Raw genomic sequence first — 23,156 nt, forward strand, 5'->3', positions numbered from 1 at the left:
CAAAGGGCTGAGGAACGCCACGAAGAGGGCTTGGAATGAACACGTTTGCTGGAAATGGGGCCTCATAGCTTGCTCACGAACAGTGGATTGGGTTTTCGTGGCCTTTTTTTGTTTGTATTGCTGTTCGTGCCCATCTTTAGTTGTGAGAATCATCTGTTGTGTATTCCTTTGCTCCACACCTACATTGTTATTTCATTAAAATTATATTAAAATACTATATGTTGCTGTGTCTGTTGCACTTATGCACTACTGCTTGTGCAAGTGGAACTATGCTATGTATGTTTTCCTTTTTACTTGATCATCAGTAGATTCAACCCATTATAATCACTCACCTCCTGGATTTTCTTGTCCACAGTGAAAAGTCCAAGAAGAGAAAAATTATGATATGCTGTTGTACCTGTATTAAAGGTACAAACCGTCAGCCAAGATGACTGAGCAGTAGAGTTGAGCCAAAATTTCATTGTTTAAAAATCATTAGAGGAAGAGGATGAGGTGGTTGCACTGCACTTATTGGAGTACTAGTAACAAAGCCTGTTTGGGAGGGGAATACAACAGGCTCTAGAAAGGGCGGGACAGGCGGGACAGGCATTCCCACCTCTGATGCACCCCGATTTGGTCATGGGGAGGGCAAGGCAGGCAGGCCTGGAATTGCCTCCTCCTCAGCACCGCAATAGGGGAGCAGACACTATGGCGGGCGCCTGCATCTGGCAGCAACCTGTTCCCACCCTGTTGGGGACGGATCAGGCTGCCGCAGGTAGGAAGCGCTTCTAGGGAGGTGGCACCAGGCACCCTGGAGGGCTCCTGCACCCAGCAGTGGGCCATTCTGGCTCTGTTGGCACTGGATCAGGCTGCTGCAGGTGGGAAGTGCTGCGCGCGGGGGGGGGGGTGCCAGGTGCCCTGGCGGGCTCCTGCTAATGACAGCAGCCCATTCTGGCCCCGTTGGGGTTGGAACAGGCCACTTCCCAGGCCACTGCAGATGAGGAGTGTTGTTGGGGGCGGGGGTGGGGCGGGGGTGGGAGCAGGTGTTCTGGCAGGCTCTTGTGCCCAACAGCAGCCTGTTCTGGCCATGTTGGTACCAGATTGGGCCACTGCAGGCAAGGAGTGCCACCGGGGGGGGGGGGGGGGTGCCAGGAGACTTGGTGGGCTCTTGCTCCCAGCTGTGGCCTGTTCCAGTCCTGCTGGGGTCAGAATGGGCTGCTGTAGGCAGGGAGCACTGCTTAGGGGTGTGTGTGGCACCAGGTGCCTAGCAGCAGGGAGGTAATGGAAGCCAGGTCTACTGGCCCTGTAAAGGCATGGGTGGCAGACCTGCTGCCAGGAATACAGAGGCCAGGTCTATATAGCTAGCAAAAGAATAGGAGCTAGGTCTGCCCTCTGGGAGTACAGAGGCAAGGTCTACCAGCCCAGCAAAAATAAGAAGTATACCTGGCTTCCATGGGTCTGGACTCGGAGGCCAAGTTTATCAGCCTGGCAAGGCTATCGGCAGTAGACCTGGCCCCCAGATGTATGGAAGCCATGTCTACTCAGCCAGCAAAGCCATGGCAGGTAGACCTGGCCTCTGTGGGTTCAGAGGCCAGGTTTACTGAACCAGCCAAGGAAGGGGAAGTAGATTTGGTCTCTGAGGGACCAGAGACCAGGTTTCCCAGCCAGCAAAGGGATAGGAGACCTGGCCTCCATTCTGTTGGGGACAGGCAGTTGGAGGCGCAGGGTGCAGAGGTGCAAGGGGTCAGGGTGTGGAGGGGAGAAAGCAGTGGGTGCGGGGGCACAGGGATGGAGGTGAGGAGAAAGCAGTGTGCCCCATGCCTGCCAGTCACCTGGGAACCAGGAGGCTGGCAGGCGAGGGGCACAATGGTGCAGGGGGAGGGGAGAAAGCAGCCAGGTGCAGGGGTGTAGGGGGAGGGAAGAAAGCAGTGGGGCACATGCCCCCATGTGCCAGCTACCCAGGAACTGGGAGGCTGGGAAGTGCAGGGCATGAGGGCGCAGGGAGATAGCAACAGAGCGCACATCCTGCCTGGGAACTGGGTGGCTGGCAGGTGCGGGCGTGGGGCCCAGCGGGGTGGGGAGGGAAGAAGGCAGCCTAGTCCGCTCCTTTTCTGGTGACTTCTTATCCCCGCTAGGGGCTTGCAAGAACATGCCTGCAGAGTGGAATCAAGGTGTGTTGTCTTGAACACGCTTTCCCTTTTAAATATACACTAACAGTGAAACCTTAAGCAATGGGCTTAGACTGGAATAATTCTCCTTAAGATTTCAACATAAGTGTCCTGCAATCTGAGACTTACCCCTCAGATACATCTCAAAGTGCTTTTGGTGTATGCTCATGAACTCAAGCAGAACCTAGCAGCCAGTTCTTGCAATCATTTCTCAAACTGACTGCACAGGTGCAAAAAGTATGCAATGTAAGCTCTCCCATGTTGGTCATTAAAGATGGCAAAGAGGGGGTGAATGGCAAGCAATTGGGTGCCTGACAGAAATCAGTCAATATCTTGGTAAAATTTAATACAAGGACTGGGAAAAAGCAGCCACAAGCAGTTATTACCAACAGTCCTCAATTTCAGTCCTCAGTCTTAAATCTGTGATATCCATTCCATCCTAAATCATATGAGTAGCCAAGAACATCCACAAATACCTGATTCGTTCATTTATAGGATACCAGCCACTCTTTGAAATGAGTTGCTATGTAACTATACTATCTATGTACTATTTATTCTGTTTTATCCTTGACAAGGACAAAGTTTTCTTTTAATGTTATTGTGTGTTATGGATTGTTACATTGTATTTGGAGTTATAAAAATGTTAAAACTGACAATAAACTCTTTTTTAAAAAGATCTCTAAGACCAATTAGTAAAAACCAACAAAGCTTCCTTCTATAATCCCATGGTAAGTCTTCCTTGTCTCATGTGTCTGATGTCAGGCCTCTGGTCTCATGAGCAGAGGGAAAGCTCTGAGCATCATCCCGAGCATCTGAGCATCATCCCGGAAAGGTGGAGATTATGAAACCAGCAGAGCAAATAACTTTCCTAATTGGGTATATATACAGTTCAAAGCTGGTGTCCTGAAACCAAGTTTTAGAATGTGAAATTTTATCAGAAGCCATCATTTCCTTCATTTTTTTTGTCAGTACCACTTCCCCTTAGGCAGATTTATGAAGTGCTGAATGGTCAGACTGCGAGACTCAGTTTGCAACCTGAATCTTTCTCTCTTTCTACATCTTCTGCTACTCTTAATAGAAAATTGACTCTTATTTTTTTAACCATCTTTGCTGCTGTGAATTTGTTGATAAATGCCACAGGCATTCCTGTCCATTTAAAGGCCATAGCTAATCTGATAATGGATCCTGGAGACTACACTTTTTCCTCCTGTGTCAAAGTTAGTTATTGTTTTTCTGCTGTTTATGCACTAAATAATCTCTCTTTCTCTCTCTCTCTCTTTCCTGTATGTGTGTGTCTCTCTCTCACACACACATGAGAGAGAGAGAGAGAGAGAGAGAGAGAGAGAGAGAGAGAGAGAGAGAGAGAGAGAGAGAGAGAGAGAGAGTTTACAAAATTCAACAAGCCTTCCAAAATTCCCTTTAGTTTATCAGAATTATTCATATTAGACACAAAGGGAGAGCTCTCAGACTCTGTGCTGTGGGAGCCCATTTGAGAACTTTCCCCCCTGGTTTATGGTCCAGGAAGATGTGGCATTTTTTAACATTCCCATGGAGCCTTTGTTTTAAAGACTGTGTTTCTGCTGTTTTTGCTTCAATGGGTCTCAACACATCCAGGGCCATCAAAATCCCAGCACGGCTTCCAGGTGGAATTAAACAAGGGTTGTTGAGATCAGTCACAATTATGCCACCAGGGCATGAGGCATGTCCTACTTGGCTCAGTAGTATGGGAAGAGAGTTAGAGAGAGAGAGAAAAAACCCCATGTAAAAATGATTCTGTTCCTGATTCCAGCTGCATGGATCATCTTCAAATAGCAATTAGGCAAGGGAAAGCTTTAAAAAATAGGTATGGTGCAAGTCCACCTGGAGCCATTAAGTGGCAGGCTTTGGTTTCTGATTTTCTAATTCCTGCTACGAATAATATGATGGAACAGTACCAGTTGTGACAAAATAATCTTCTTGCACACTTTATTTCTTATCATATAACCCACCAAGACTGACTTTATCCAATAGGTACTGTGCAGGACCATAGACAGGTAGGGTTTCTGCTTGATCTCCCTCTGTGGTGAGAGACCTCTTGCTGGCAACCCTCTCTTCCTACTGTTTCCCAGAGTAGCATTGAGAGAAAAATAAACCAAAAAAATCACTATTTGGACAATGGCATGACATCCCTTCTGGGGGAAATGATACTAGTTCTCCCTAGGAACCACTGAAAACTCTATGGTTTTACTATGTAGTTTCTGATGATTCTGAGAGAGATGTGACATCCCTTTTGAGTTTACCCTGGAAGTGACTTCATGCTATCACCAATGGCACCTTCCATGTTCCTGCTGCCTCCCTGGACTCCTTCCAGGAGTCAGGCCATGTTCTAAGTAACCTGAAACCTGGAACAAAACATGGTCTTAGGGCCATAGATCGCCCATTAACCAACCTGAGAGAGGGAATTACAAGCTCCTAGCCCCAATTTCCCACCCCTGAAGAAGTGTGGAACAAGAGAAAAAATGGCCTCTACATAGTGATTCTCTAGGGATGCAGCTTACAGTATCATTTGGAAGTGATATCACATCATCCCCAAATGCTGCCTTCCCCAGTCACTGCTCCCCAAATCTCTTGGCATTTGTTGAGGTGGTGTTGGAGACCCTCCTCCTACATGTTAGCAGAGCTGGGGAAATAATCCCACATATGAGGAACAGCATTCTCTACCGTTTACTGGAACAATATTGCAAGAAATATTAGTTAATTGTAAATATCTTACAGGCAGAAAAGAAGAGGCGGGGTAAACAACAGAAGCATCCAAAAATCTCTTAACATTAAATTACAGTTCCCCTTGCAATTCAAATGGACTAAGCAGGCCCAGTAATAGTTTGTTTTAACCATTTTTAAGATGTGTTTCTATTATGTATGTTTTTGATTTGTGAACCCTGATGATTGCAGAAAGGTAGGGTATAATTTTTGCAAATAAATATTTTAGTCAAACTGCTCACATGTTGTTACCTCTCTAATACTGCACCCTCTATGCTGACACAGTGCATTTAAGTACATGAAATATCAACATAATAAATATATTTTATAGTTTAGTAAGTTGTATTGAACAACGACCAACTTAGTTAACAGGGTTGCCAGCAGGTGTGGACAAAGATGTCCTGTCCCTTTAATATAGGCTTAATGTGTGGAAATGAACTGCTGAGACTCTTTGTTGCATGAAGGTAAATAAGACCTCCTGATAAATAATGTTCCATTAATACTGTATTAAAGAGTCAGGGCATTGTTTTCCAGGCCAGTTGGCAACCATACTTGTTTATCATGGACATGGATTTGTTAGGCTGTAGGCTTCTAATCTGATGCTGTCAGCCGCTACCTTGACGATCAAGTTGAAAGGTTGGATGGGCACAACCTTATTTGTACACTAACTGGAGTCAACATGCTGGAGACCTTCAACCTTGTGGGGATCTTTGTCTCCTCTGCTCCTTGTCTGCACCTCTGGATAACAAACTAAAACATCTGTTTAAACATCTGAACAAGAAATCATGTGTGCACAGACATTTCAAAAGTATGGATTAAAATATGTAGTTAATTCTGACATCCTAGAATAGCAAGTCTTAAGTTATGCGCAAGGTTTGATGAGTGAGCTCAAAGTTCTATGGGGGTGTGCTCTTAATCTTCAGCCGCAGACTGTCATATATGTCTGTCTGCATATCTGCCATGAATGTGTTCTGTGTTATGTGCTGGCCCTCTGAGGGCATGAGAAGTTTCTTATTGATGTTAAGACAGTAGGTTATCTCACAGGTATTTGCTTTCTCTTTCCCAGTGCCTCCAGCGGGTATCCTTGAAGGCTGGCTGTGGCCAGCTTGAAATGTATCCTTCTTGGGAACTGAGATGATTTCATTCTTTGTTCAGTCTAGCCTAAATCTAGCTTCTCCCTTTCACCCCCCTGGCTCTTTCATGCCCAAAGCTTTAACGGTCCATATCCTGATGGCGGGAACTTTCCCTATAACTAACATCACCAACCCCATCTACGTGACTTCTGCCAATTCAGCTCTCTTAGCACCTTGAACTTGATGGATCTCTAATAAAGTTACTTCAACCAATACACCTGCATGTTTGCTGTGGAGAACTTGGGGATTCTACCTGCCAAGGTCTGACACAGACAAAGGTCTGCCTGAACAACATGACCTTACAATGTTTACTAAACAAGGCCCATGTGAGGTAGAGCATTCCGAAGAGCTGAAAAAGAACAAAGTAAACCAGTGGTTCCATACTTGTTTCTTCCTCAAAGCAGAACTTCCCCAAAGCCAAGGGCCAGTTCTGGCTACTCTCCACTACACTGCTGTAACAGATGCTTCAGAACAGCTCAGAAGGCATTGCTTTTGTGCAGGGAACAGCTGTTGAGAAGCATAATTTCTCCATATAATGCACATGTGAGTGCATGCATGTGCACGTACGTGCTCACAGTCACACACACACACACACCCTGGTTCTTTATTTTCAGTCCTTTATTTAAGATCACAAAAAAAGCAGTTTCCAGCATAAAAACAAAGACTCTACTGTAATGAAATTTGGATCGGATAAATGTAAATGTGCCCATGTAGCAGATGGACACCCCCACAAGACAGACACCTCCACATCACAAGAGTACGATAAGAAAATTTTGCCTTGTAGCGAATTTTTCATTTTGTGATTGAATTTCAGAAGGTCACACTTTTGTAATGAAACCAGCTTCCTTTCTGTGGATCCCAACATGTTATTCAGTCTTGAAATTCCAAGTGAATGATGGATTGAACATCCAAGGATGAAGTTTTGTTATCTCTTAAAATCAAGGCACTGGAAGACCAACATGCAACCATGGGGATGGCATGTGGTCTTCAAGACCTGAACCAACCAAGATGCATGACCTTAGCCTTCATCTGCATGGGTCCACCGGTGGTTTATCCCCAATTAACTGAATATATCATTGATTTTTGGCAAACAAATAGCAGTGAAAAAAGATTGTATTTGACAGGGAAATTCAGTGTGGGAAAGCAGAAAACGGCAAAAAGATGACAGGTCCTGGGCTCACCTTGCGCTAATTAGAAGCAAACCAAAACAGTGATTTTTGTACTGAAGCAGCAAGCTTGAGAAAGTTGAAAATATCCATAACTGAAGGAAGACATTTCTGCTAGATTGCTGCTTGCCCACCTCATCTTGGCAAGCAATAACGTTGTGGTGAGGAATGGCTTTCTAGGCCTAGTCTAAACAAGTTTTTCAGGCCTTCAATTGCATTTTTTGATTCCCCGTCTCCTCCTCCTTATGCTCTTTAACCCCGCACTTTCTTCCTTTCTAATCAGCTGCTGCAGAAGACAAATTTCCGCCAGAAGGCCGAACCAACCATCTGGAGCCCTGTCATTTCACTGAGTGGCTAAGAGGAGACACTGTTTATCTGGCTTGGCTGGATCTTCCTGCCTAGAGGCTACGTGTCAATTCCAGACTCCTCATCTTACTCAGCCTCCAGGTCACCAATGCTCAGGTCTTCTTTTTTGCAGGACCACCATTGGGCAGAAGGAACTATGACACAGCGCAAAGCCATCCACACAGTCTCTGATGATGGGGAAAAGTCACCTTCAAGTTTCTTTTCCTTGTCACGGCCTTGCTTTGGAGCTTTTTCAATGAATGTTTCCCTTTGTCCTCAGATTTATATTTCAACACATCAGAAATCAGAAGCCAGCAGTTCATTTTCAGTCTTTTATTTAAAACCACACAGGAAGCAACTTCCAACATAAAAGCAGAGATCCAATTACAATTAAAACACAGTGAAATTTGATCCCCTTTTCTTCTTCCTGTCTTATGTCCTGGGGAAATGCACTCTGCACTGTGGAAAATGTGTCATTTCTTTCAATGTGCATCATTACAATTTAGTGCAATTAGGGTAGTAAGTGTTTTTTCCCCCAGTTTTGGTACATACAATTGGATGACTGGTTTTGTTACAAGTATGTGGTTGTGTGTATCAAAACTTCAACAAAACGACAATTGCGTATACTGAAAGGATTGTGGATAGCTTTTCTAGGTTACAAGGTAGGAGTGCCAAAAACACTCCTAAAAGGGCTTTGGATATGGTTAAATATGAATGTGCCCATGCTGAGCACGAGCACAAGAATGTTTTACCAGGAGTGCAAGACAAGGTACTGTCACTTTCTGATGAATTTTCCCTGACACAACTGAGTTTCAGTTGTGTTATAAAACTTGTGTTATTTCTGTGATTTCTTACATGGAGTTTAGTCTAGAAATTGCAGCTGAATTACGGATTTAAATTTCAGTTTCTAGTTTGTGTTATAAGTAGACACGGGCACGGAACAAAAAACAAACAAACCATGGAACCACGGAACTGGGCCAGTTATGAACCAGTTCGTGGTTCATGGTTCGTGGGGTTTAAATGCCCCCTTTTGGCCTTTACAGCGGCAGGGGAAGGGGCATTTAACAGTTTAAAGGGCCCTTTCCTGCCTTGCAAGCAGCAGATCCCTTTAAACTGCCCAAACCCCAAACCCCTACCCCTACCCCCCCATCCCCATCCCCACACTTACATTATCCTGCAGTGCAGTCCTTCCTCTCCTCCCAGGAGGGGCGGGAAGGCTGTTTTTGGCCTCTTCTGCCACCCTGGGGGCCTGCAGGGTGATGGAAGAGGCTGAAAACAGCCTTCCTGCCCTTTAAATGGCTGCTGCGGCAGCCATTTGAGGGACGAGAAGGCCGTTTCCAGTTTCCCTGCCCCTCAAATGGCCACTGCAGCAGCCCTTTGAAGGGCAGGAAGGTGGCTGAAAGGGCAGGGTGGCGGAAGCGGCTGAAAATGATCTTCCCGCCCCTCCTGGGAGGAGAGGAAGGATGCTGCTCTGCAGGATAAGGTAAGTGTGGGGCTGGGGCTGAGAGGGGTAGGGGAGCTGGGGTTTGGGCAGTTTAAAGGGCCCTGCCATGGCAGGTCCCTTTAAACTATCAGCTGGCAGGCGGCAGGGGGGGATCCCCCTGCCACCTACCAGCTGATAGTTTAAAGGGACCTGCTGCACAGGGCCCTTAAAGGGGGGAATGACCATTTAAACTACCCCTGTAAATAAGACCCAACGAACCAGCATGGAAAGGAGCTTCCACGAACCCTGGCCGTATTGGGTCGTATTTTTTGGGTCGTATTTAGATTCGTGCCCATCTCTGCTCCTTACCCTCACAGCCAGTTCTTTCTTCTCGTTACAGTATTTCTTCTGATGGGCATTGTCTCAGCTTGGCAATTCATGGCTCTCCCGCCCTGAGGTAAGATGGTTTGCACAGGGAAGTTAGCAGAGTCGTGTTTGGAAACAGTCGCAGTGAGGTGGAGGGAGAGATGGTTAACAGGGTGGCAGGAGCTATATTTTCTTCCATCAGGAAGGCCACATGCCATATATTGATGCACATATTTCACATCTGCAACAGCAGGGATTTTTCTCTGAGATCCAAATCCGAAAAAATACCAATTTCTTTCTCAGGCCTTTTTACTGGTCACGAGCAAGAAGCTGATTTTTCAGTGGTGGGTTTGGCTGTTTTTAAAGCTGTGACTGTTCAGCAGGTTGCTTCACTGTATGCCTTCATAAACATGTAGTATAGCACAGTTGGCTTTTCACTCATCCACATTCTCACACAGTCCTGGTGAGTTCTAATACCCCACCCCCCATCTTTGCTCCATAACTGCTCCACTCATCAGGCAATTGTTAAAATCAGTCACAAATAATATAAACCAGACACAAATAATAAATTCATCACAAATAAATACTGTCCTTTCGTAAGAGTTTACCCTTTGATGTCCATTTAAGTAGTACCTAATGATGGTAGTAGCTGTTGCCTGGTTTGAATTGGTAGCATCTTTGTACATGTTGCAAATACCTGATGCAAACCTGTTTGGCAGCCATTCACAGTTGTTTAGCATGAACCAATCAGACTGGGGGATTGGCTCATGTCTGATCAAAGTCTTCCAACACAATTCAAATCCAGTAGCACTTGAAAGACTAACAATTTTTTCCAAGGTACAGTCTTCAGTGATCTGACGGTCTGATGAAGAGAATTTTGACTCATGAAAGTTTATTCCCTGGAAATTTGTGTTGGTCTTTTGGTGCTACTCAATTGTGTTCTGCTACTACAGACCAACATGGCTACCGTCCTGCAACTATACAGTAAATCTGACGGTCAAACACATTTGTGGCGAAATTCATAGCATCCCTACTGGCGTGTTTCTATACTCAGTACTTCATAGTAAATATGCATGATGTATAGCTTCTGTTCACAGGCAAGAAGCAACTTAAACATGGGCTGTTTTCACACTACTAACCTGCTTCCGTAACGTTGCAAAACGTCGTGCAAAAAACTCGGAAGATAGCTTTTTCTCGCGAGACTTTTGCGTGACATCTAGTGTTAGTAGTGTGAAAACGGCCCTAGCTTATGCACATTCCACTAAAGTGGTAGTATTCATCTTGATTAATCAGGTTATTTATTTAAAAAAACTTTGGATTAACTGAAAAGATGCCCCAGTTCATCATGCAGCAGATTTTTAAAGGTGTATTTTAATACAAGTTCTAGAAGATGCTGGGCAGGGGGACACCATCATACTTTTATCATGCACAGGCAGTTTCCACTTCTAAGATGGCACCTGCTGAGGCACATGGAAGTGATCTGAAAATAGAGAATTCCCCTTCTAAAATATTATTTTCTGCATATCTAAGCATGTAGATTTAATCAAGCAATTCCTTGATCAAAACTCCTTTGACTAATTGACTAATTTCTTGAGACATTCATTCATTCATTTATTTTATTTTATTTTATTCATTTTATTATTATTATTATTATTATTCATTTATTTTATTTTATTTGTAGTCTACTCTCCCCTCATGCAGGCTCAGAGCGGATTAACAACTTATAAATATATATATAATAAAATCAATTTAAAAACTCTGGTAGCAGTCATATAAATACAACAATAAAAACATATTAAAACAATCCACCGTGCACCCTACATCTAACATTCTTAATACCCATGGGGCAGAGTGGCTGAGATTTAACAAATGCAGGTCAGGGGACATACCCCCCCCCCACTGGGAGGGACCGGTTGGATGACTCGCCTGCCTCAATCCGCGTAAGCCTGGTGGTAGCCCAAGAATCTACCTGTGTTGTAGTAGTTAGACACAGTCTATTTGTGTTCAAAGCTGCAAGGGGAGAAAAAAGCCGATTGTCACGAGCCTCTTCTTTCAGCTGTTGTTCTGATCTATCATGTGGGCAGGGAAGAGGGAAAGGAACAGCCTCAGGTGAGCAGCATGGCACATTTACTTCCCCAGTGCTCAAAAATACGAGCAAAGATAGGGAAAACTGAGCATCATCTGGCGAAGCTAATGGCTTGTTATCTCCCCTGCCTTTAGCATCCATTAGAGGGTCCAGCTTTCTTCAGGAGCTCAAAGCTGATGTTGTTGGAGTCCAAAATGAAATTCACAGCACCAACCTGTGCCACTTGCTGACCTCAGTGGCGTAAGTCAAAGCTGGAGCGTGATAAAAGCAGACAGCTCCCTAAACACTTTTAATTGGAAGTCGGGTTCTTTATTGATTTTTTCCCCTCTCTCCCTCCTTTCGCTGCTCCTCCTCCTCCCTTCTCTCCTTCTCTGAGAAGAATGTTTTCATTAACAAATAACGAAATATTTAAGAGGCTGACATTCCCAGAGTGCTTGTGTATTTGCAATGTGCATTCGATGGAAAGTTTAGCCAGCGCTTAATAGGCCTGAAGAGAAATGGATGCACTTTGGCTAAACCAGGGAAGCTGATTCCTACCTAAATAACTAATTCATCTTCATAGCAGAGGAATGTCATGGCTAGGGAGAGGCAGATACACCCAAGGTCGGACCAATTAGTATCAAAGGAGGGCTGGAGCGGGAGATAATTGAAGGTGTGAGAAGCCTAGGCTCCCAGTGCAATACTTGAAATGCGAGAATTTCACACCATCTCCAAGCTGTTTCTCTCTCTCTCTCTCTCTCTCTCTCTCTCTCTCTCTCTCTCTCTCTCTCTCTCTTTCAGTCTATTCCAACCAGGGATGCTCAAAAACCCGCTGATTCGGCCCACCAGTTGCAAGGAGCTTTTGACCGGCTGTTCTGCTACTTGCAGAAGGCCAGATCTTGTTTGCTAGGCAATAGCAGAGAACAGTGCATTGGAAGTGAGAGCACTTCATGCCTCCAGGCCACCCCTCAATGGAAGTTCTACTCCCTCCTTTTCTTTCTCTCACCAGCCAGCTGCACTGACATATAGTTTGTGTGCCCACTGGGCAGATGTGGGCCCACTGGGCCTGGGGGAATGCTCTTCCGGTTGAGATCCGGGCCCTGCAAGATCTGTTGCAGTTCCACAGGGCCTGTAAAATAGAACTGTTCTGCCAGGCCTTTGGCTGAGGTGATTCGGCCCTCCTGTCTGCCCATGTCTCACCACCCCTGCCCTGGATATGATTTTAATCTGTCAGCTGCATTATGGTTTATGTAGTCTTAAACTGAAACTGATAGCAGATGCCTCTTTATTTTGTGACTGTTGATATCAACAACAACAGCAACATTCAATTTATATACCACCCTTCAGGACAACTTAATGCCCACTCAGAGTGGTTTACAAAGTGTGTTATTAACCTCATGGCAATCAGCCTGTGAGGTGGGTGGGTAGGGTTGCCCGGTCCCTTGACTCCCCTGGCGGGAGCCTGGAAACCTGGCACTTACCTGATTTGTCCTGCGCATGCATGTGCTCCCGGCTTGCGTGATGACATCACTTCCATGAAGTGACATCATTACATGGGTCAAAGGCTCCCAATGCTCCCCAAGCGACACAATTCAGCCTGAAACGGGCCTGTTGTGGGGCACTGTAAGGCGCGATTTGGGCCGCTGTGGCCATGGGATCACACTGTGCCGCCCGGGGGCATGCCGCACTGCCTGGAAGGGTGCCCTGGGAGTGCACCCCCCATTGGCCAAGTAAGTGGGTGTGGGGAGGGAAGGGTTGGAGCAAGGGATCCCCTGCCCCAGGCAGGGGAATGACAACCCTATGGATGGGACTGAGAGAGCTCCAAGAGAGCTGTGAATGACCCCAGGCCACCCAACTTGCTTCAAGCAGAGTGGAGGATCAAACCTGGCTCTCCAGATCGCAGTCCTGCCACTCTTAACCACTACACCAAAAACGGATGGTTTTACTGTTTAATGTAAATTGTTGAAATGTAAATTATACTTGTTTTTAGTATTGTTGTGACCCGCCCTGAGCCTGTTTGCGGGGAGGCTGGGGCATAACCATAAGTCTAATAAATGAAATGAAATGAACTATTGGAGCAGAATGGTGCTGGACTAATGCAGCCTCTGCACCTCCAAAGAGCAGCTTAGCGACTGAATGAGGCACAGCAGCAAGGTGGTGAGGGCCTCATCTTCTGAGATTCGCAGCATCCTGAATTAAGACCCATCCCCAGTGTTCCCATCTTTGCTAGAGTGTGTCTGAGAAACAAAATGCACCATGAGGTTATGCAGATAAGAACTCAGCTGATTCTGAAGGCTTGCAGTCAACAGAGCCTGGGAGCAACTTAAGTGTCCTACCCTAAGATTACCCTTTTCTTCTCTAGATTTCTCCATATATCCCAAGCAGATGTACTATGACATTTATCCAGAGAAGAGTGAATGTTTCCTATTTCTTTTTGTTTCTTATTGCTTTTTCTAGTCACTTATTTATTCTGCCCTCCCAGAGTCTGTACCCTGTAGGTTTTATAGATCTGTTTGTATTGCACACAAAAGTTGTAGGGTTTTCATGTGCTATTCTTGTGGTATTGATCTATACAATGGGCACCAGTTATGTGTGTGATGCTGATTTATTGCTGTACAACTGCTGGCAAAATGCATATGTACTATAGGGAAAATCGGTGCCAGAAAATTACATGCAAATGAAGAATCATGTGTTTGTTTTGCATGACGAAGAAGTGAAACTAAAAGAGGGATATTAAGGTCAAACGCCAGGGATGAAAAGTTCAAAATCATCCCAATATCAAATGCAGTGCTGAAATTATGCACTGCTAATAATACAATTGCAACAGAAATTGGGTTTTCTTCATTCAGATTAGTTTAGGGGAAAAAATGAATTCAGGATCCTCATTTTATATGTTCTCCTATATTTTCATTTATGAATCCTTGTGGAGTTAGGGATTTTAGTGGGTGGGAAGTGCCGACTTGTTCAATACCGGACAATTGATGTTGAATATTACTGCATTTAAAAAGTTGTTTGCAAGACATAAAACAGAGTTTCTTCTTTAAGCGGCCCATACATTTTAAAAGGCAATTGCGATCATTTTCAAAATGCAATTTTCAGAAGAGTTTTGTATTAGTGCTAATGTAACTATTACTTAGCCAACAATGCTAAACTTATTTCCTCACCCGTGGTGTGGCTCTACAGAGCCACAACCTGAAGTTCTAATAAGCAACAGGTAATAGAATATTTTGTATGACGTAGTAGCTGTATAACAACAACTGTAATGATAATTTCACCATCATCTATATAATAAGACTTTGCACCCCTATAAGTCTGTAAGTTGAGCTACTTTTACCCTCCTGAACTACTTTCACCTATGTGTACAAGAATGGGGCACTAATGAAAAGTGAACAAGCTGGAGAAGGTATCCTGTTTTGTTTTGAGATTCTGAAATATCTCATGGAGGATAATAACAACAAAAACAACATTAGATTTATATACCACCCTTCAGGACAACTTAACACCCATTCAAAGCAGTTTACAAAGTATGTTATTATGTCCACAACAATCCCCCGGTGAGGTAGGTGCGGCTGAGAGAGATGGCTCCAAGCGGAGGAGTGGGGAATCAAACTCAGTTCTCCAGATTAGAGTCCTGTTGCTCTTAACCAATACACCAAACTGGCTTGAGAATGGGGCACTGATAGAACCCAGGGCTGGTGCCAGGATTTCTGGTGCCTGAGGCGAGATACCTACTTGTGCCCCTTGACCTGTGTGCATGCGCAAAGCGTGCATGTGCGCCAGCCCTGTGCGATGATGCCACTTGTGACAGGCAGCCTCACCTGAGGTGGGCAGCAGCGGTGAAGGGGCAGGGAGACGGCCTGCTTCTCTGTTCATTTCCCCACTCGCTGCCATGCTGCCTGGGCACCTGGCTCACTGGGAGCTGAGCCAAGGCAGGCGGCAGTGGCGAAAGGGCGTAGAGGCGAGCGGAGACGTGGCCCACTTCCAGGTCAGGGGAGGGGGTCATTGGGGGCCAGCATGGCACTTCCTTCAGAGTTCAGCATTCAAGGTGGCTGCCGGCACGGCCTCCATGGATGGGCCGGGCCTGATAGAACCTTTATAAATTTCCTTTGCCCTATGCAGACTACATAGGGAAAATATCACTGCTTCAGACAACTGCCAGCCACTTGGTGATATCAGAAGATGTTATATCAACCTTTATCATTAGCTCAGGGGATGAGGCTAGTTAAGTTTAACATAACTAGCCTCATCTCCTGAAGGCAAGTTACATTGGACGAGCTTGGGGTGAGTATAGGCATGCAGAGGTGAGCAAAGCAATGCTCCCCCAACCCATCATGCAAAAGGAAACAGTGTCCTTTTCTTCACATCTTGGATCAAAACACGCCCTGCTGGATTGAATGAGTGGTCCACCTCCTCCTGCATCCTGTTTCACACAGCTGCCCTCCAGGATCAACAAAGAGAACACAGAGAAGAACCAATTTTACACTGAACACCTACCGAAGTCCTGCCCAGCTTTCTGTCTTCCATTCCAAATACTTTTCTACCATTTGGTGGGCAGTTTACTAACACTTACGAGGTGGAGGATAGTAATAATAGCAGCAGCCACAGCAAACAACAACAACAACAACAATTCACATCAGTACATCAAAAGGGGCCAGTCTCTGAAAAGCGTCCACATTTGGCTCAAAGTGCAACATGGTACAACAGATAAATTGAATACCAACACTCCAATAACCTCCCGTGGATTGTTGTCACATTATGACTGAAGCACATATTAATGCACATTTGTCTTTTGTACTCTTTGTTTGCCGGAAGCTCCTCCAGCCGTAATTTGATATTTTTAAAGCTCTGTCACTGCTGTTCTTGTTTAATAAGTACTTAATCAATTCTGTGAAGCTGCCACGACCCCATTGCTGCCAGCCATGCTAAAATGGGACGCTGTGATTAATTTTTTGTGCTTGCTTGCCAACAATGCATTCGGATAACTCTTAATATAGTGACTCCGGGATATCTGAATGCACATTTCTGGGGCTCTCAGTTGTTTTGCCTCATGGCTGGTGATCAGTTCTAGAGACAAGACATTCCCGGGATGGAAATGACAACGGCAAAAGAATGTGCAAGGTGGAGAAGCCGATGCGGAAATATTCAGCCAGGCACTGAGGATGCTAGAGAGTGAGTCATCTCATCGCTTTCAAATGAATGGCTTGGCTACTGGCTGAGCTTGTGGGCCTAATTCAAGGGAAATTCTCCAGGCTTTGAATTTGCTTGCCTCACATACAGCTGTACCGTGAATATTCTTGATTTTCTGCTCTCAGTGAAAAATTGCATCCTTGCCCTTGTGGGTAAGGTTTCCAAACAGGCTGAAGGCTTGTGAATGTTATAATTGAAGTCACACACACATGTGCACATGTGCGTGCGTGCGCACACACGCACACACACAGAGGATGTACCAGTAGCTTCACACCTAAGGCGACTGTACATATGATGCCCAGCACTAATTCAGAACTGTATTGTGCGGTTGTTTGGGCTTTGGAACCTGCAGTGCTCTGTCCAGAATTCAGAACGTAAAATAAATAAATAAACCCAACAGTGGAAATTCTGCTGCAGAGCATCCATTCTGCTTTAGAAATAAGACTTTGTAATTTGGAACTCCAATATTTAGGGGGAAATTCAGAAGAGAATTTTAGAAGCATTCCTAAACTGCTTACATAAAAAGAGGTGTTTTTTTTAAAAGGGTAAGTCCAGTAGAATTGTGCTGCTCCTGGCCACTGATGTCACAAGCAAGAACTGGCCACTTCTCAACCACCTACACATCTCAAACTGCCAACACCAAGGTGAAGGGGAAAATGGGCTTTGTTTGCTGCATTAGACTTTTCTAAGTATTTCCCTCAGCCTTTCCCTCTTTTTTTAGCACTGTAGAGCTAGACTGAAAGGGAAAGACATCTTTCTTTCTGTTTCTCTTGCACACATACCACTTAAATCATAAAACTTCTGTACCATGGTAACCCAAATTCTACAGCGAGGAAAGCTGAATGGGGGTGAACTATAGGAGTTTGACACACTAAGTGTGTATGCATCCTTTTTTCTGTATAGTTTATTCTGCTTTCAATAGTAATGAGAAATAACAACAAAAACAACAACAACAACAAAATCTAAACAGGATCCTGACCAAGATAAAGTTTTTGACTACTGGAAAAACTACCCCTCACCCCCTCTAGCGTTTGCAAATTACCTGACCACTTTTCTCAGTCTAGATTAGAAGCTTGAATTGAAGTTGTTAGGTATGCTGATTTCTGACCACAATACCACTCTACTTTTTGCAGTACAAACTGGAAATACTGAACCAAATGCACCAGATAAAAATCTCCCCATATTTCCAGTTCACACAGCGTGGCCTATGGAAATCCACTTTTTACCTGGGATAGCTCTATGTCAGCTTGGACTCAACTGCTTGCTGTAGTTCTTCTCCAGTTACATCTGCTGGGTGGATCATCAACGTGCAGAGTAGGCTAAGGTTTCCTACGGATTGGGACTGCAGAATTTAGAAGCATTGAGGTACTCCTATCCCCATAAAGACCTCAGGGGGAGTGTCTTAAGAGATGAGAATGCCCTTTAATAAAGGCTTTTAGAAGTGTTTTACACTTTTGGTATAAAAGCACACGGCATTTAGAGTTACACAGGAACCTATATAAGAATTAGCAATATGACTGCAGTATTATAAAAACCACAAAGAAGGGTGCAGAATTGCTTTGTCAGATCCAAAAGAAACATTTTAGTAGCCTACTGTTGTGTCTCCAATGATGGACAGCTGATAATAATACTTAGCATTTATACTATGCATTTTGAGTGTTCAAGATGACAAGAAAAGTACTACCTCAGGTTGTTCTGCACCATGGAATGTCTCCTGAATGTTTGATTTTGCTCCAAGGCTCTAAAAATTATTATCCAAATTCCCAGCAGAGGTACTCTTATGCCAAGGACAGCAATATCCCAGTTTCACCAGAAAGAAGTTAATAAAAAAAGGACATGCTCAGATAGTTAGCAACAATACATTATGCACAAGACAGAAGCATCCTGGAATGAAATTCCAGATTACAATGCACCATTATTGTTTCACTAACAATACATATTTCACTTATAACCAATATAAAATAACAACTCGAGTCCATGTACAGCTGCTGCAGAATCACTTGGTACAATCAGTTCTGGACATATAGAAATTGTCATATTTGAACGTCACTTCACTCTGCATACACATAGAAAACTAGCATGTTAAGCAGATGACTAGCCAGTGGCCCCTATGTTTTTTTTCCTTAGCTTTCTATATGCATGGATTTTTGTTCTTATTTTCATGGGATAGCATTCAAATATGAGTCTCCACCTCCCACAGTCTGAATTGTTATATTCTAAAAGAAGTTGTGCTTCGACATGGATCAATTCTTATATTTGTCTGGAGAAGAAGTGATGAAAATGGTGTGATCTGATTCCAACCGGAAATAGGGAAGTTGTTAATGTATGTTTTAGCTAAGTTTAATATGAGGACCATTTTTTTAAAAAATCTGCTTAGGAAGGAGATGAATAAATAGGCAGAGGATAGAAAGCCCAATTTATTTATATATATTAATGGGTTTTTGAAATTGGCTGTATTATCCCTTTGGGTAATGGAGGAGCTGAAGGTAAGAAAAATTAATTGAGTGAAGACCAAAACCTTGGGAGGTACCCATCTCTGAGGGCACACGGGGGAAAGCGGTGATGGATAAATTGGCAGCCTGAACTAATAGTAAATTACAGGATGGGCTCAATTGCACACAAGGGTACCTGGTGCTGCTCCATTTGTTATTTATTTGAAAAGAGATGAATTATTCTAATAGTGCTGGCTTCACACACCTAGACACCAAGCAGGAAGATTTCAAAACAAAACACCCAAACCTTGCTGCTTAATGAATGTTTGGTATTTAGACTTCATCCCCCATTCAAGCATCTGGGACCATTAGCACAGACAAAAATCCTGGCACATTGTAGCCAAGAGGGGGAAGCAGTGCACACGAAAGAGCTGGAGTATGTTTTTAAAGGGGGAAAGAGGTATACAGGGTTGTCCTAAGCAGAATTATGCCATTCTAAGCCTATAGAGTTAAATGGACTTAAAAGTGCGTAACTCTTCTCAGGATGCCACTCATAATGTAAAGAAACCCCGTCCCCCCTTTCTCCTTGTATTGTCCCTTGCACCCTTACAATGAAAACTGAGTTGGACATTCATATTTCCAAACTTGTATTTTAAAGTGAATATTTTCAGCTAAGAAGGAACATTTAGAAAATTCCAGGCTTCAGTACCCAGTCCATGTTCTTGAACCAAGGAGCCAGGGCTTTTTTTCAGCAGGAACGCAGTGGACCGGAGTTCCAGAAGCTCTTGAAAATGGTCACATGGCTGGTGGTCCCGCCCCCTGATCTCCAGACAGAGGGGAGTTTAGATTGCCCTCCGCGCCGCCAGCGGCTGCGGAGGGCAATCTAAACTCCCCTCTGTCTGGAGATCAGGGGGCGGGACCACCAGCCATGTGACCATTTTCTTCAAGGGCAACCCACTGCGTTCCACCACGTCTTTTCCCAGAAAAAAAGCCCTACAAGGATCCTTCAACCCACGGGCACCAAGAACAGACATCTGGGGAAACCAGAAGCAATCACACAATTGAAGCCACAAGGATCAAATCCTAAGAGTAGGCAAAGATAAATCTCTAGTCCAACCAAGCAATGGCTGAGACCAAGGGAGCTGGCCTCAGCAACATGCTCACCTGGGGAGAGAGGCTGCATGAACTGAACAGAAAGCATGGAGCTTGGAGCTTTATAGGGCAAGCGTTGACCCAGGGGATTAGCTGACTGCTTTGGGAGGATTCAAACACGGGTGTCCCAGATCCTAGTCTGATATTCTAGCAGCTTCATCATTCAGGCAGAGTTTAATTTAAATAAGGATCCAGACACACAATCAGATATACAATCATTCATGCTGCCAAATTGGTGCCTATAGTGTGTACTCTCTAGGGACCAATGGTCCCTTGGGGATCTATGTTCCCTTCAGTAACTGGTGATATAAGCATTTTTCTTCCATGTGGCCAAGATGCTTGCAGCAGTGGCAATGTCTGAGCAGCATCCCACAGCATAATAACATTTAGGGGTGTGTAAAAAATTGCTCCCTAGGGGGCCTGCGCTATGATCACCATTGCTTTGGATGCCTATACATCTGATTGGTTGTCCAGAGCCATGGGACACAAGAATGTTACCCCTGAGTGAGTTCTCAAAGGAGCAACTTCAAAGTAGCATTGTTATGGGGAGGGAATTTCTTTTTCTGAAAGCCTTGGGTACCCCACTCCTCTCAGCTCCAGCTCCCCAGCTGTACTGATGGGATAGTAATAACACTGACTTTGTTCATCTCTCTGAGTGAGGCATTAATCTGTCTGTTATTATTCTTATTCTGGAAGTTTACAGATCCTCCCTTCATGCCCTTTCTCCTTTTGAACTGTTTTTTTGATCAAAATAGAGTTGCTGAGAAACTGACTCCAAATTCCCTCAAAGAGAAAAAGAAATGGATTGTTATATTATATTTCAGGTAGAAATTAGGTAAAGAGGTATTAAGGTAAAGAGGTGTCTCTTAACAACATTATTCCATTCGATGGTTGTTGTGGGTTTTCCGGGCTGTATTGCCGTGGTCTTGGCATTGTAGTTCCTGACGTTTCGCCAGCAGCTGTGGCTGGCATCTTCAGAGGTGTAGCACCAAAAGACAGAGATCTCTCAGTGTCACAGTGTGGAAAAGATGTAGGTCATTTGTATTTACTCAGGAGGGGTGGGGTTGAGCTGAGTCATCCTGTAAGAGTTTCCCAGGGTGTGGAATGTTAATGGCGGGAGGCTTCACTGTATCCTGAGGAGGTTCTTTTGCATATGGATTGGTACTTGATGTGCTAATCTTCTCTGCAGGGCTATTGTCAAGGATAGAATGTTTTGTTAGCCTGGTGTTTTTCAGAACTGGCAACCATGCTCGGTTCATTCTTAAGGTTTCTTCTTTCCTGTTGAAGTTTTGCTTGTGCTTGTGAATTTCAATGGCTTCCCTGTGCAGTCTGACAAAGTAGTTGGAAGTGTTGTCCAGTATTTTGGTGTCCTGGAATAAGATACTGTGCCCTGTTTGAGTTAGGCTATGTTCAGCCACTGCTGATTTTTCAGGTTGTCCAAGTCTGCAGTGTCTTTCATGTTCTTTTATTCTTGTCTGGATGCTACGCTTTGTGGTCCCGATGTAAACTTGTCCACAGCTGCAGGGTATACGGTATACTCCTGCAGAGGTTAGGGGGTCTCTGCTGTCTTTTGCTGATCGTAGCATCTGTTGTATTTTTCGGGTGGGTCTGAATACTGCTTGAAGGTTATGCTTTTTCATAAGCTTTCCCATCTGATCAGTAATTCCTTTGATATATGGCAAAAACACTTTTCCTGTGGGAGACTGTTTTTCTTTGGTTGTTTGCTTCATCCTGGGTTTGATTGCTCTTCGGATTTCATTTCTGGAGTAGCCATTTGCCTGAAGTGCGTGGTTTAGATGATTAATTTCCTCATTTAGTAAGTGCGGCTCACATATCCGTCTTGCACGATCCACTAATGTTTTCATTATGCCTCTTTTCTGTCGGGGATGGTGATTGGAGTTTTTGTGTAGGTACCGATCAGTGTGAGTTGGTTTCCTGTAGACCTTGTGACCTAACTGAAAGTTTGCTTTGCGGATGACCCAGGTATCCAGGAATGGGAGTTTTCCCTCGATTTCTTTCTCCATGGTGAATTGTATGTTCAGGTGGATGTTGTTGAGATGATTCAAAAACCCCATCAATTCTTCCTCCCCATGGCTCCAAATGATAAATGTATCATCCACAAACCGGAACCATACACTAGGTTTGTGGGGTGCTGATTCTAGAGCTGTTTTTTCAAAATGTTCCATGTAGAAGTTTGCTATAACTGGGCTGAGTGGGCTCCCCATGGCCACCCCATCCATCTGTTCATAGAATTCGTTGTCCCATTGGAAGTAACTGGTTGTCAGGCAATGGTGGAATAAGGCTGTTACATCCTCTGGGAAAATCTGATTAATAAGTGCAATGGTGTCTTTTACTGGAACCTTGGTAAACAGGGATACAACATCAAAACTGACAAGTATGTCTTGTGGATTGAGTTTCAGAGAACTGATTTTGTTGATGAAATCTGCTGAATCTTTGATGTAAGACGAGGTTTTCCCGATGTGGTCCTGCAGGAGATCTGCCAGATGTCTAGCTAATTCATATGTCGGTGAACCAATGGCACTCACAATGGGTCGGAGTGGGACTGAATCCTTATGTATTTTGGGGAGTCCCATATAGTCTACATCTTTTCCACACTGTGACACTGAGAGATCTCTGTCTTTTGGTGCTACACCTCTGAAGATGCCAGCCACAGCTGCTGGCGAAACGTCAGGAACTACAATGCCAAGACCATGGCAATACAGCCCGGAAAACCCACAACAACCATCGTTCTCCGGCCGTGAAAGCCTTCGACAATACATTATTCCATTCCATCAGGAGAGAGCACCTTTGGAACTATGGTTTGTGCTGGGAAGGTTCCACAAGGTTCCATAAAAATCAGCAGAAATGGAAGACGTTTTTATGACCCATGCAGTGAAGTAGAGACAATGTGACTGGAGCTGTACTCAGTCATGCTTACAATTTTCATGAACCATGGCTGACTAGCGCCAGAGCCCATTGTGTCTAAATACCATCGGCTCTA

At 44.4% G+C, this 23,156-nt stretch overlaps 1 protein-coding gene across 1 annotated transcript; it reads right to left on the minus strand.

Moving 5' to 3' along the window:
• Window positions 1-21,987: 21,987 nt before the first annotated feature.
• On the minus strand, window positions 21,988-22,749 carry LOC129342319 (uncharacterized; the record flags this gene model as incomplete). The annotated part of the gene is made up of 1 exon (XM_054998020.1): window positions 21,988-22,749. A coding segment is annotated over exon 1 (762 nt), but the record flags the coding sequence as incomplete, so codon positions are not given.
• Between the last annotated feature and the right edge of the window lie 407 nt (window positions 22,750-23,156).

Source organism: Eublepharis macularius, chromosome 14 (genome assembly GCF_028583425.1).
Source record: "Eublepharis macularius isolate TG4126 chromosome 14, MPM_Emac_v1.0, whole genome shotgun sequence".
NCBI classification, from domain to species: Eukaryota; Metazoa; Chordata; class Lepidosauria; order Squamata; family Eublepharidae; genus Eublepharis; species Eublepharis macularius.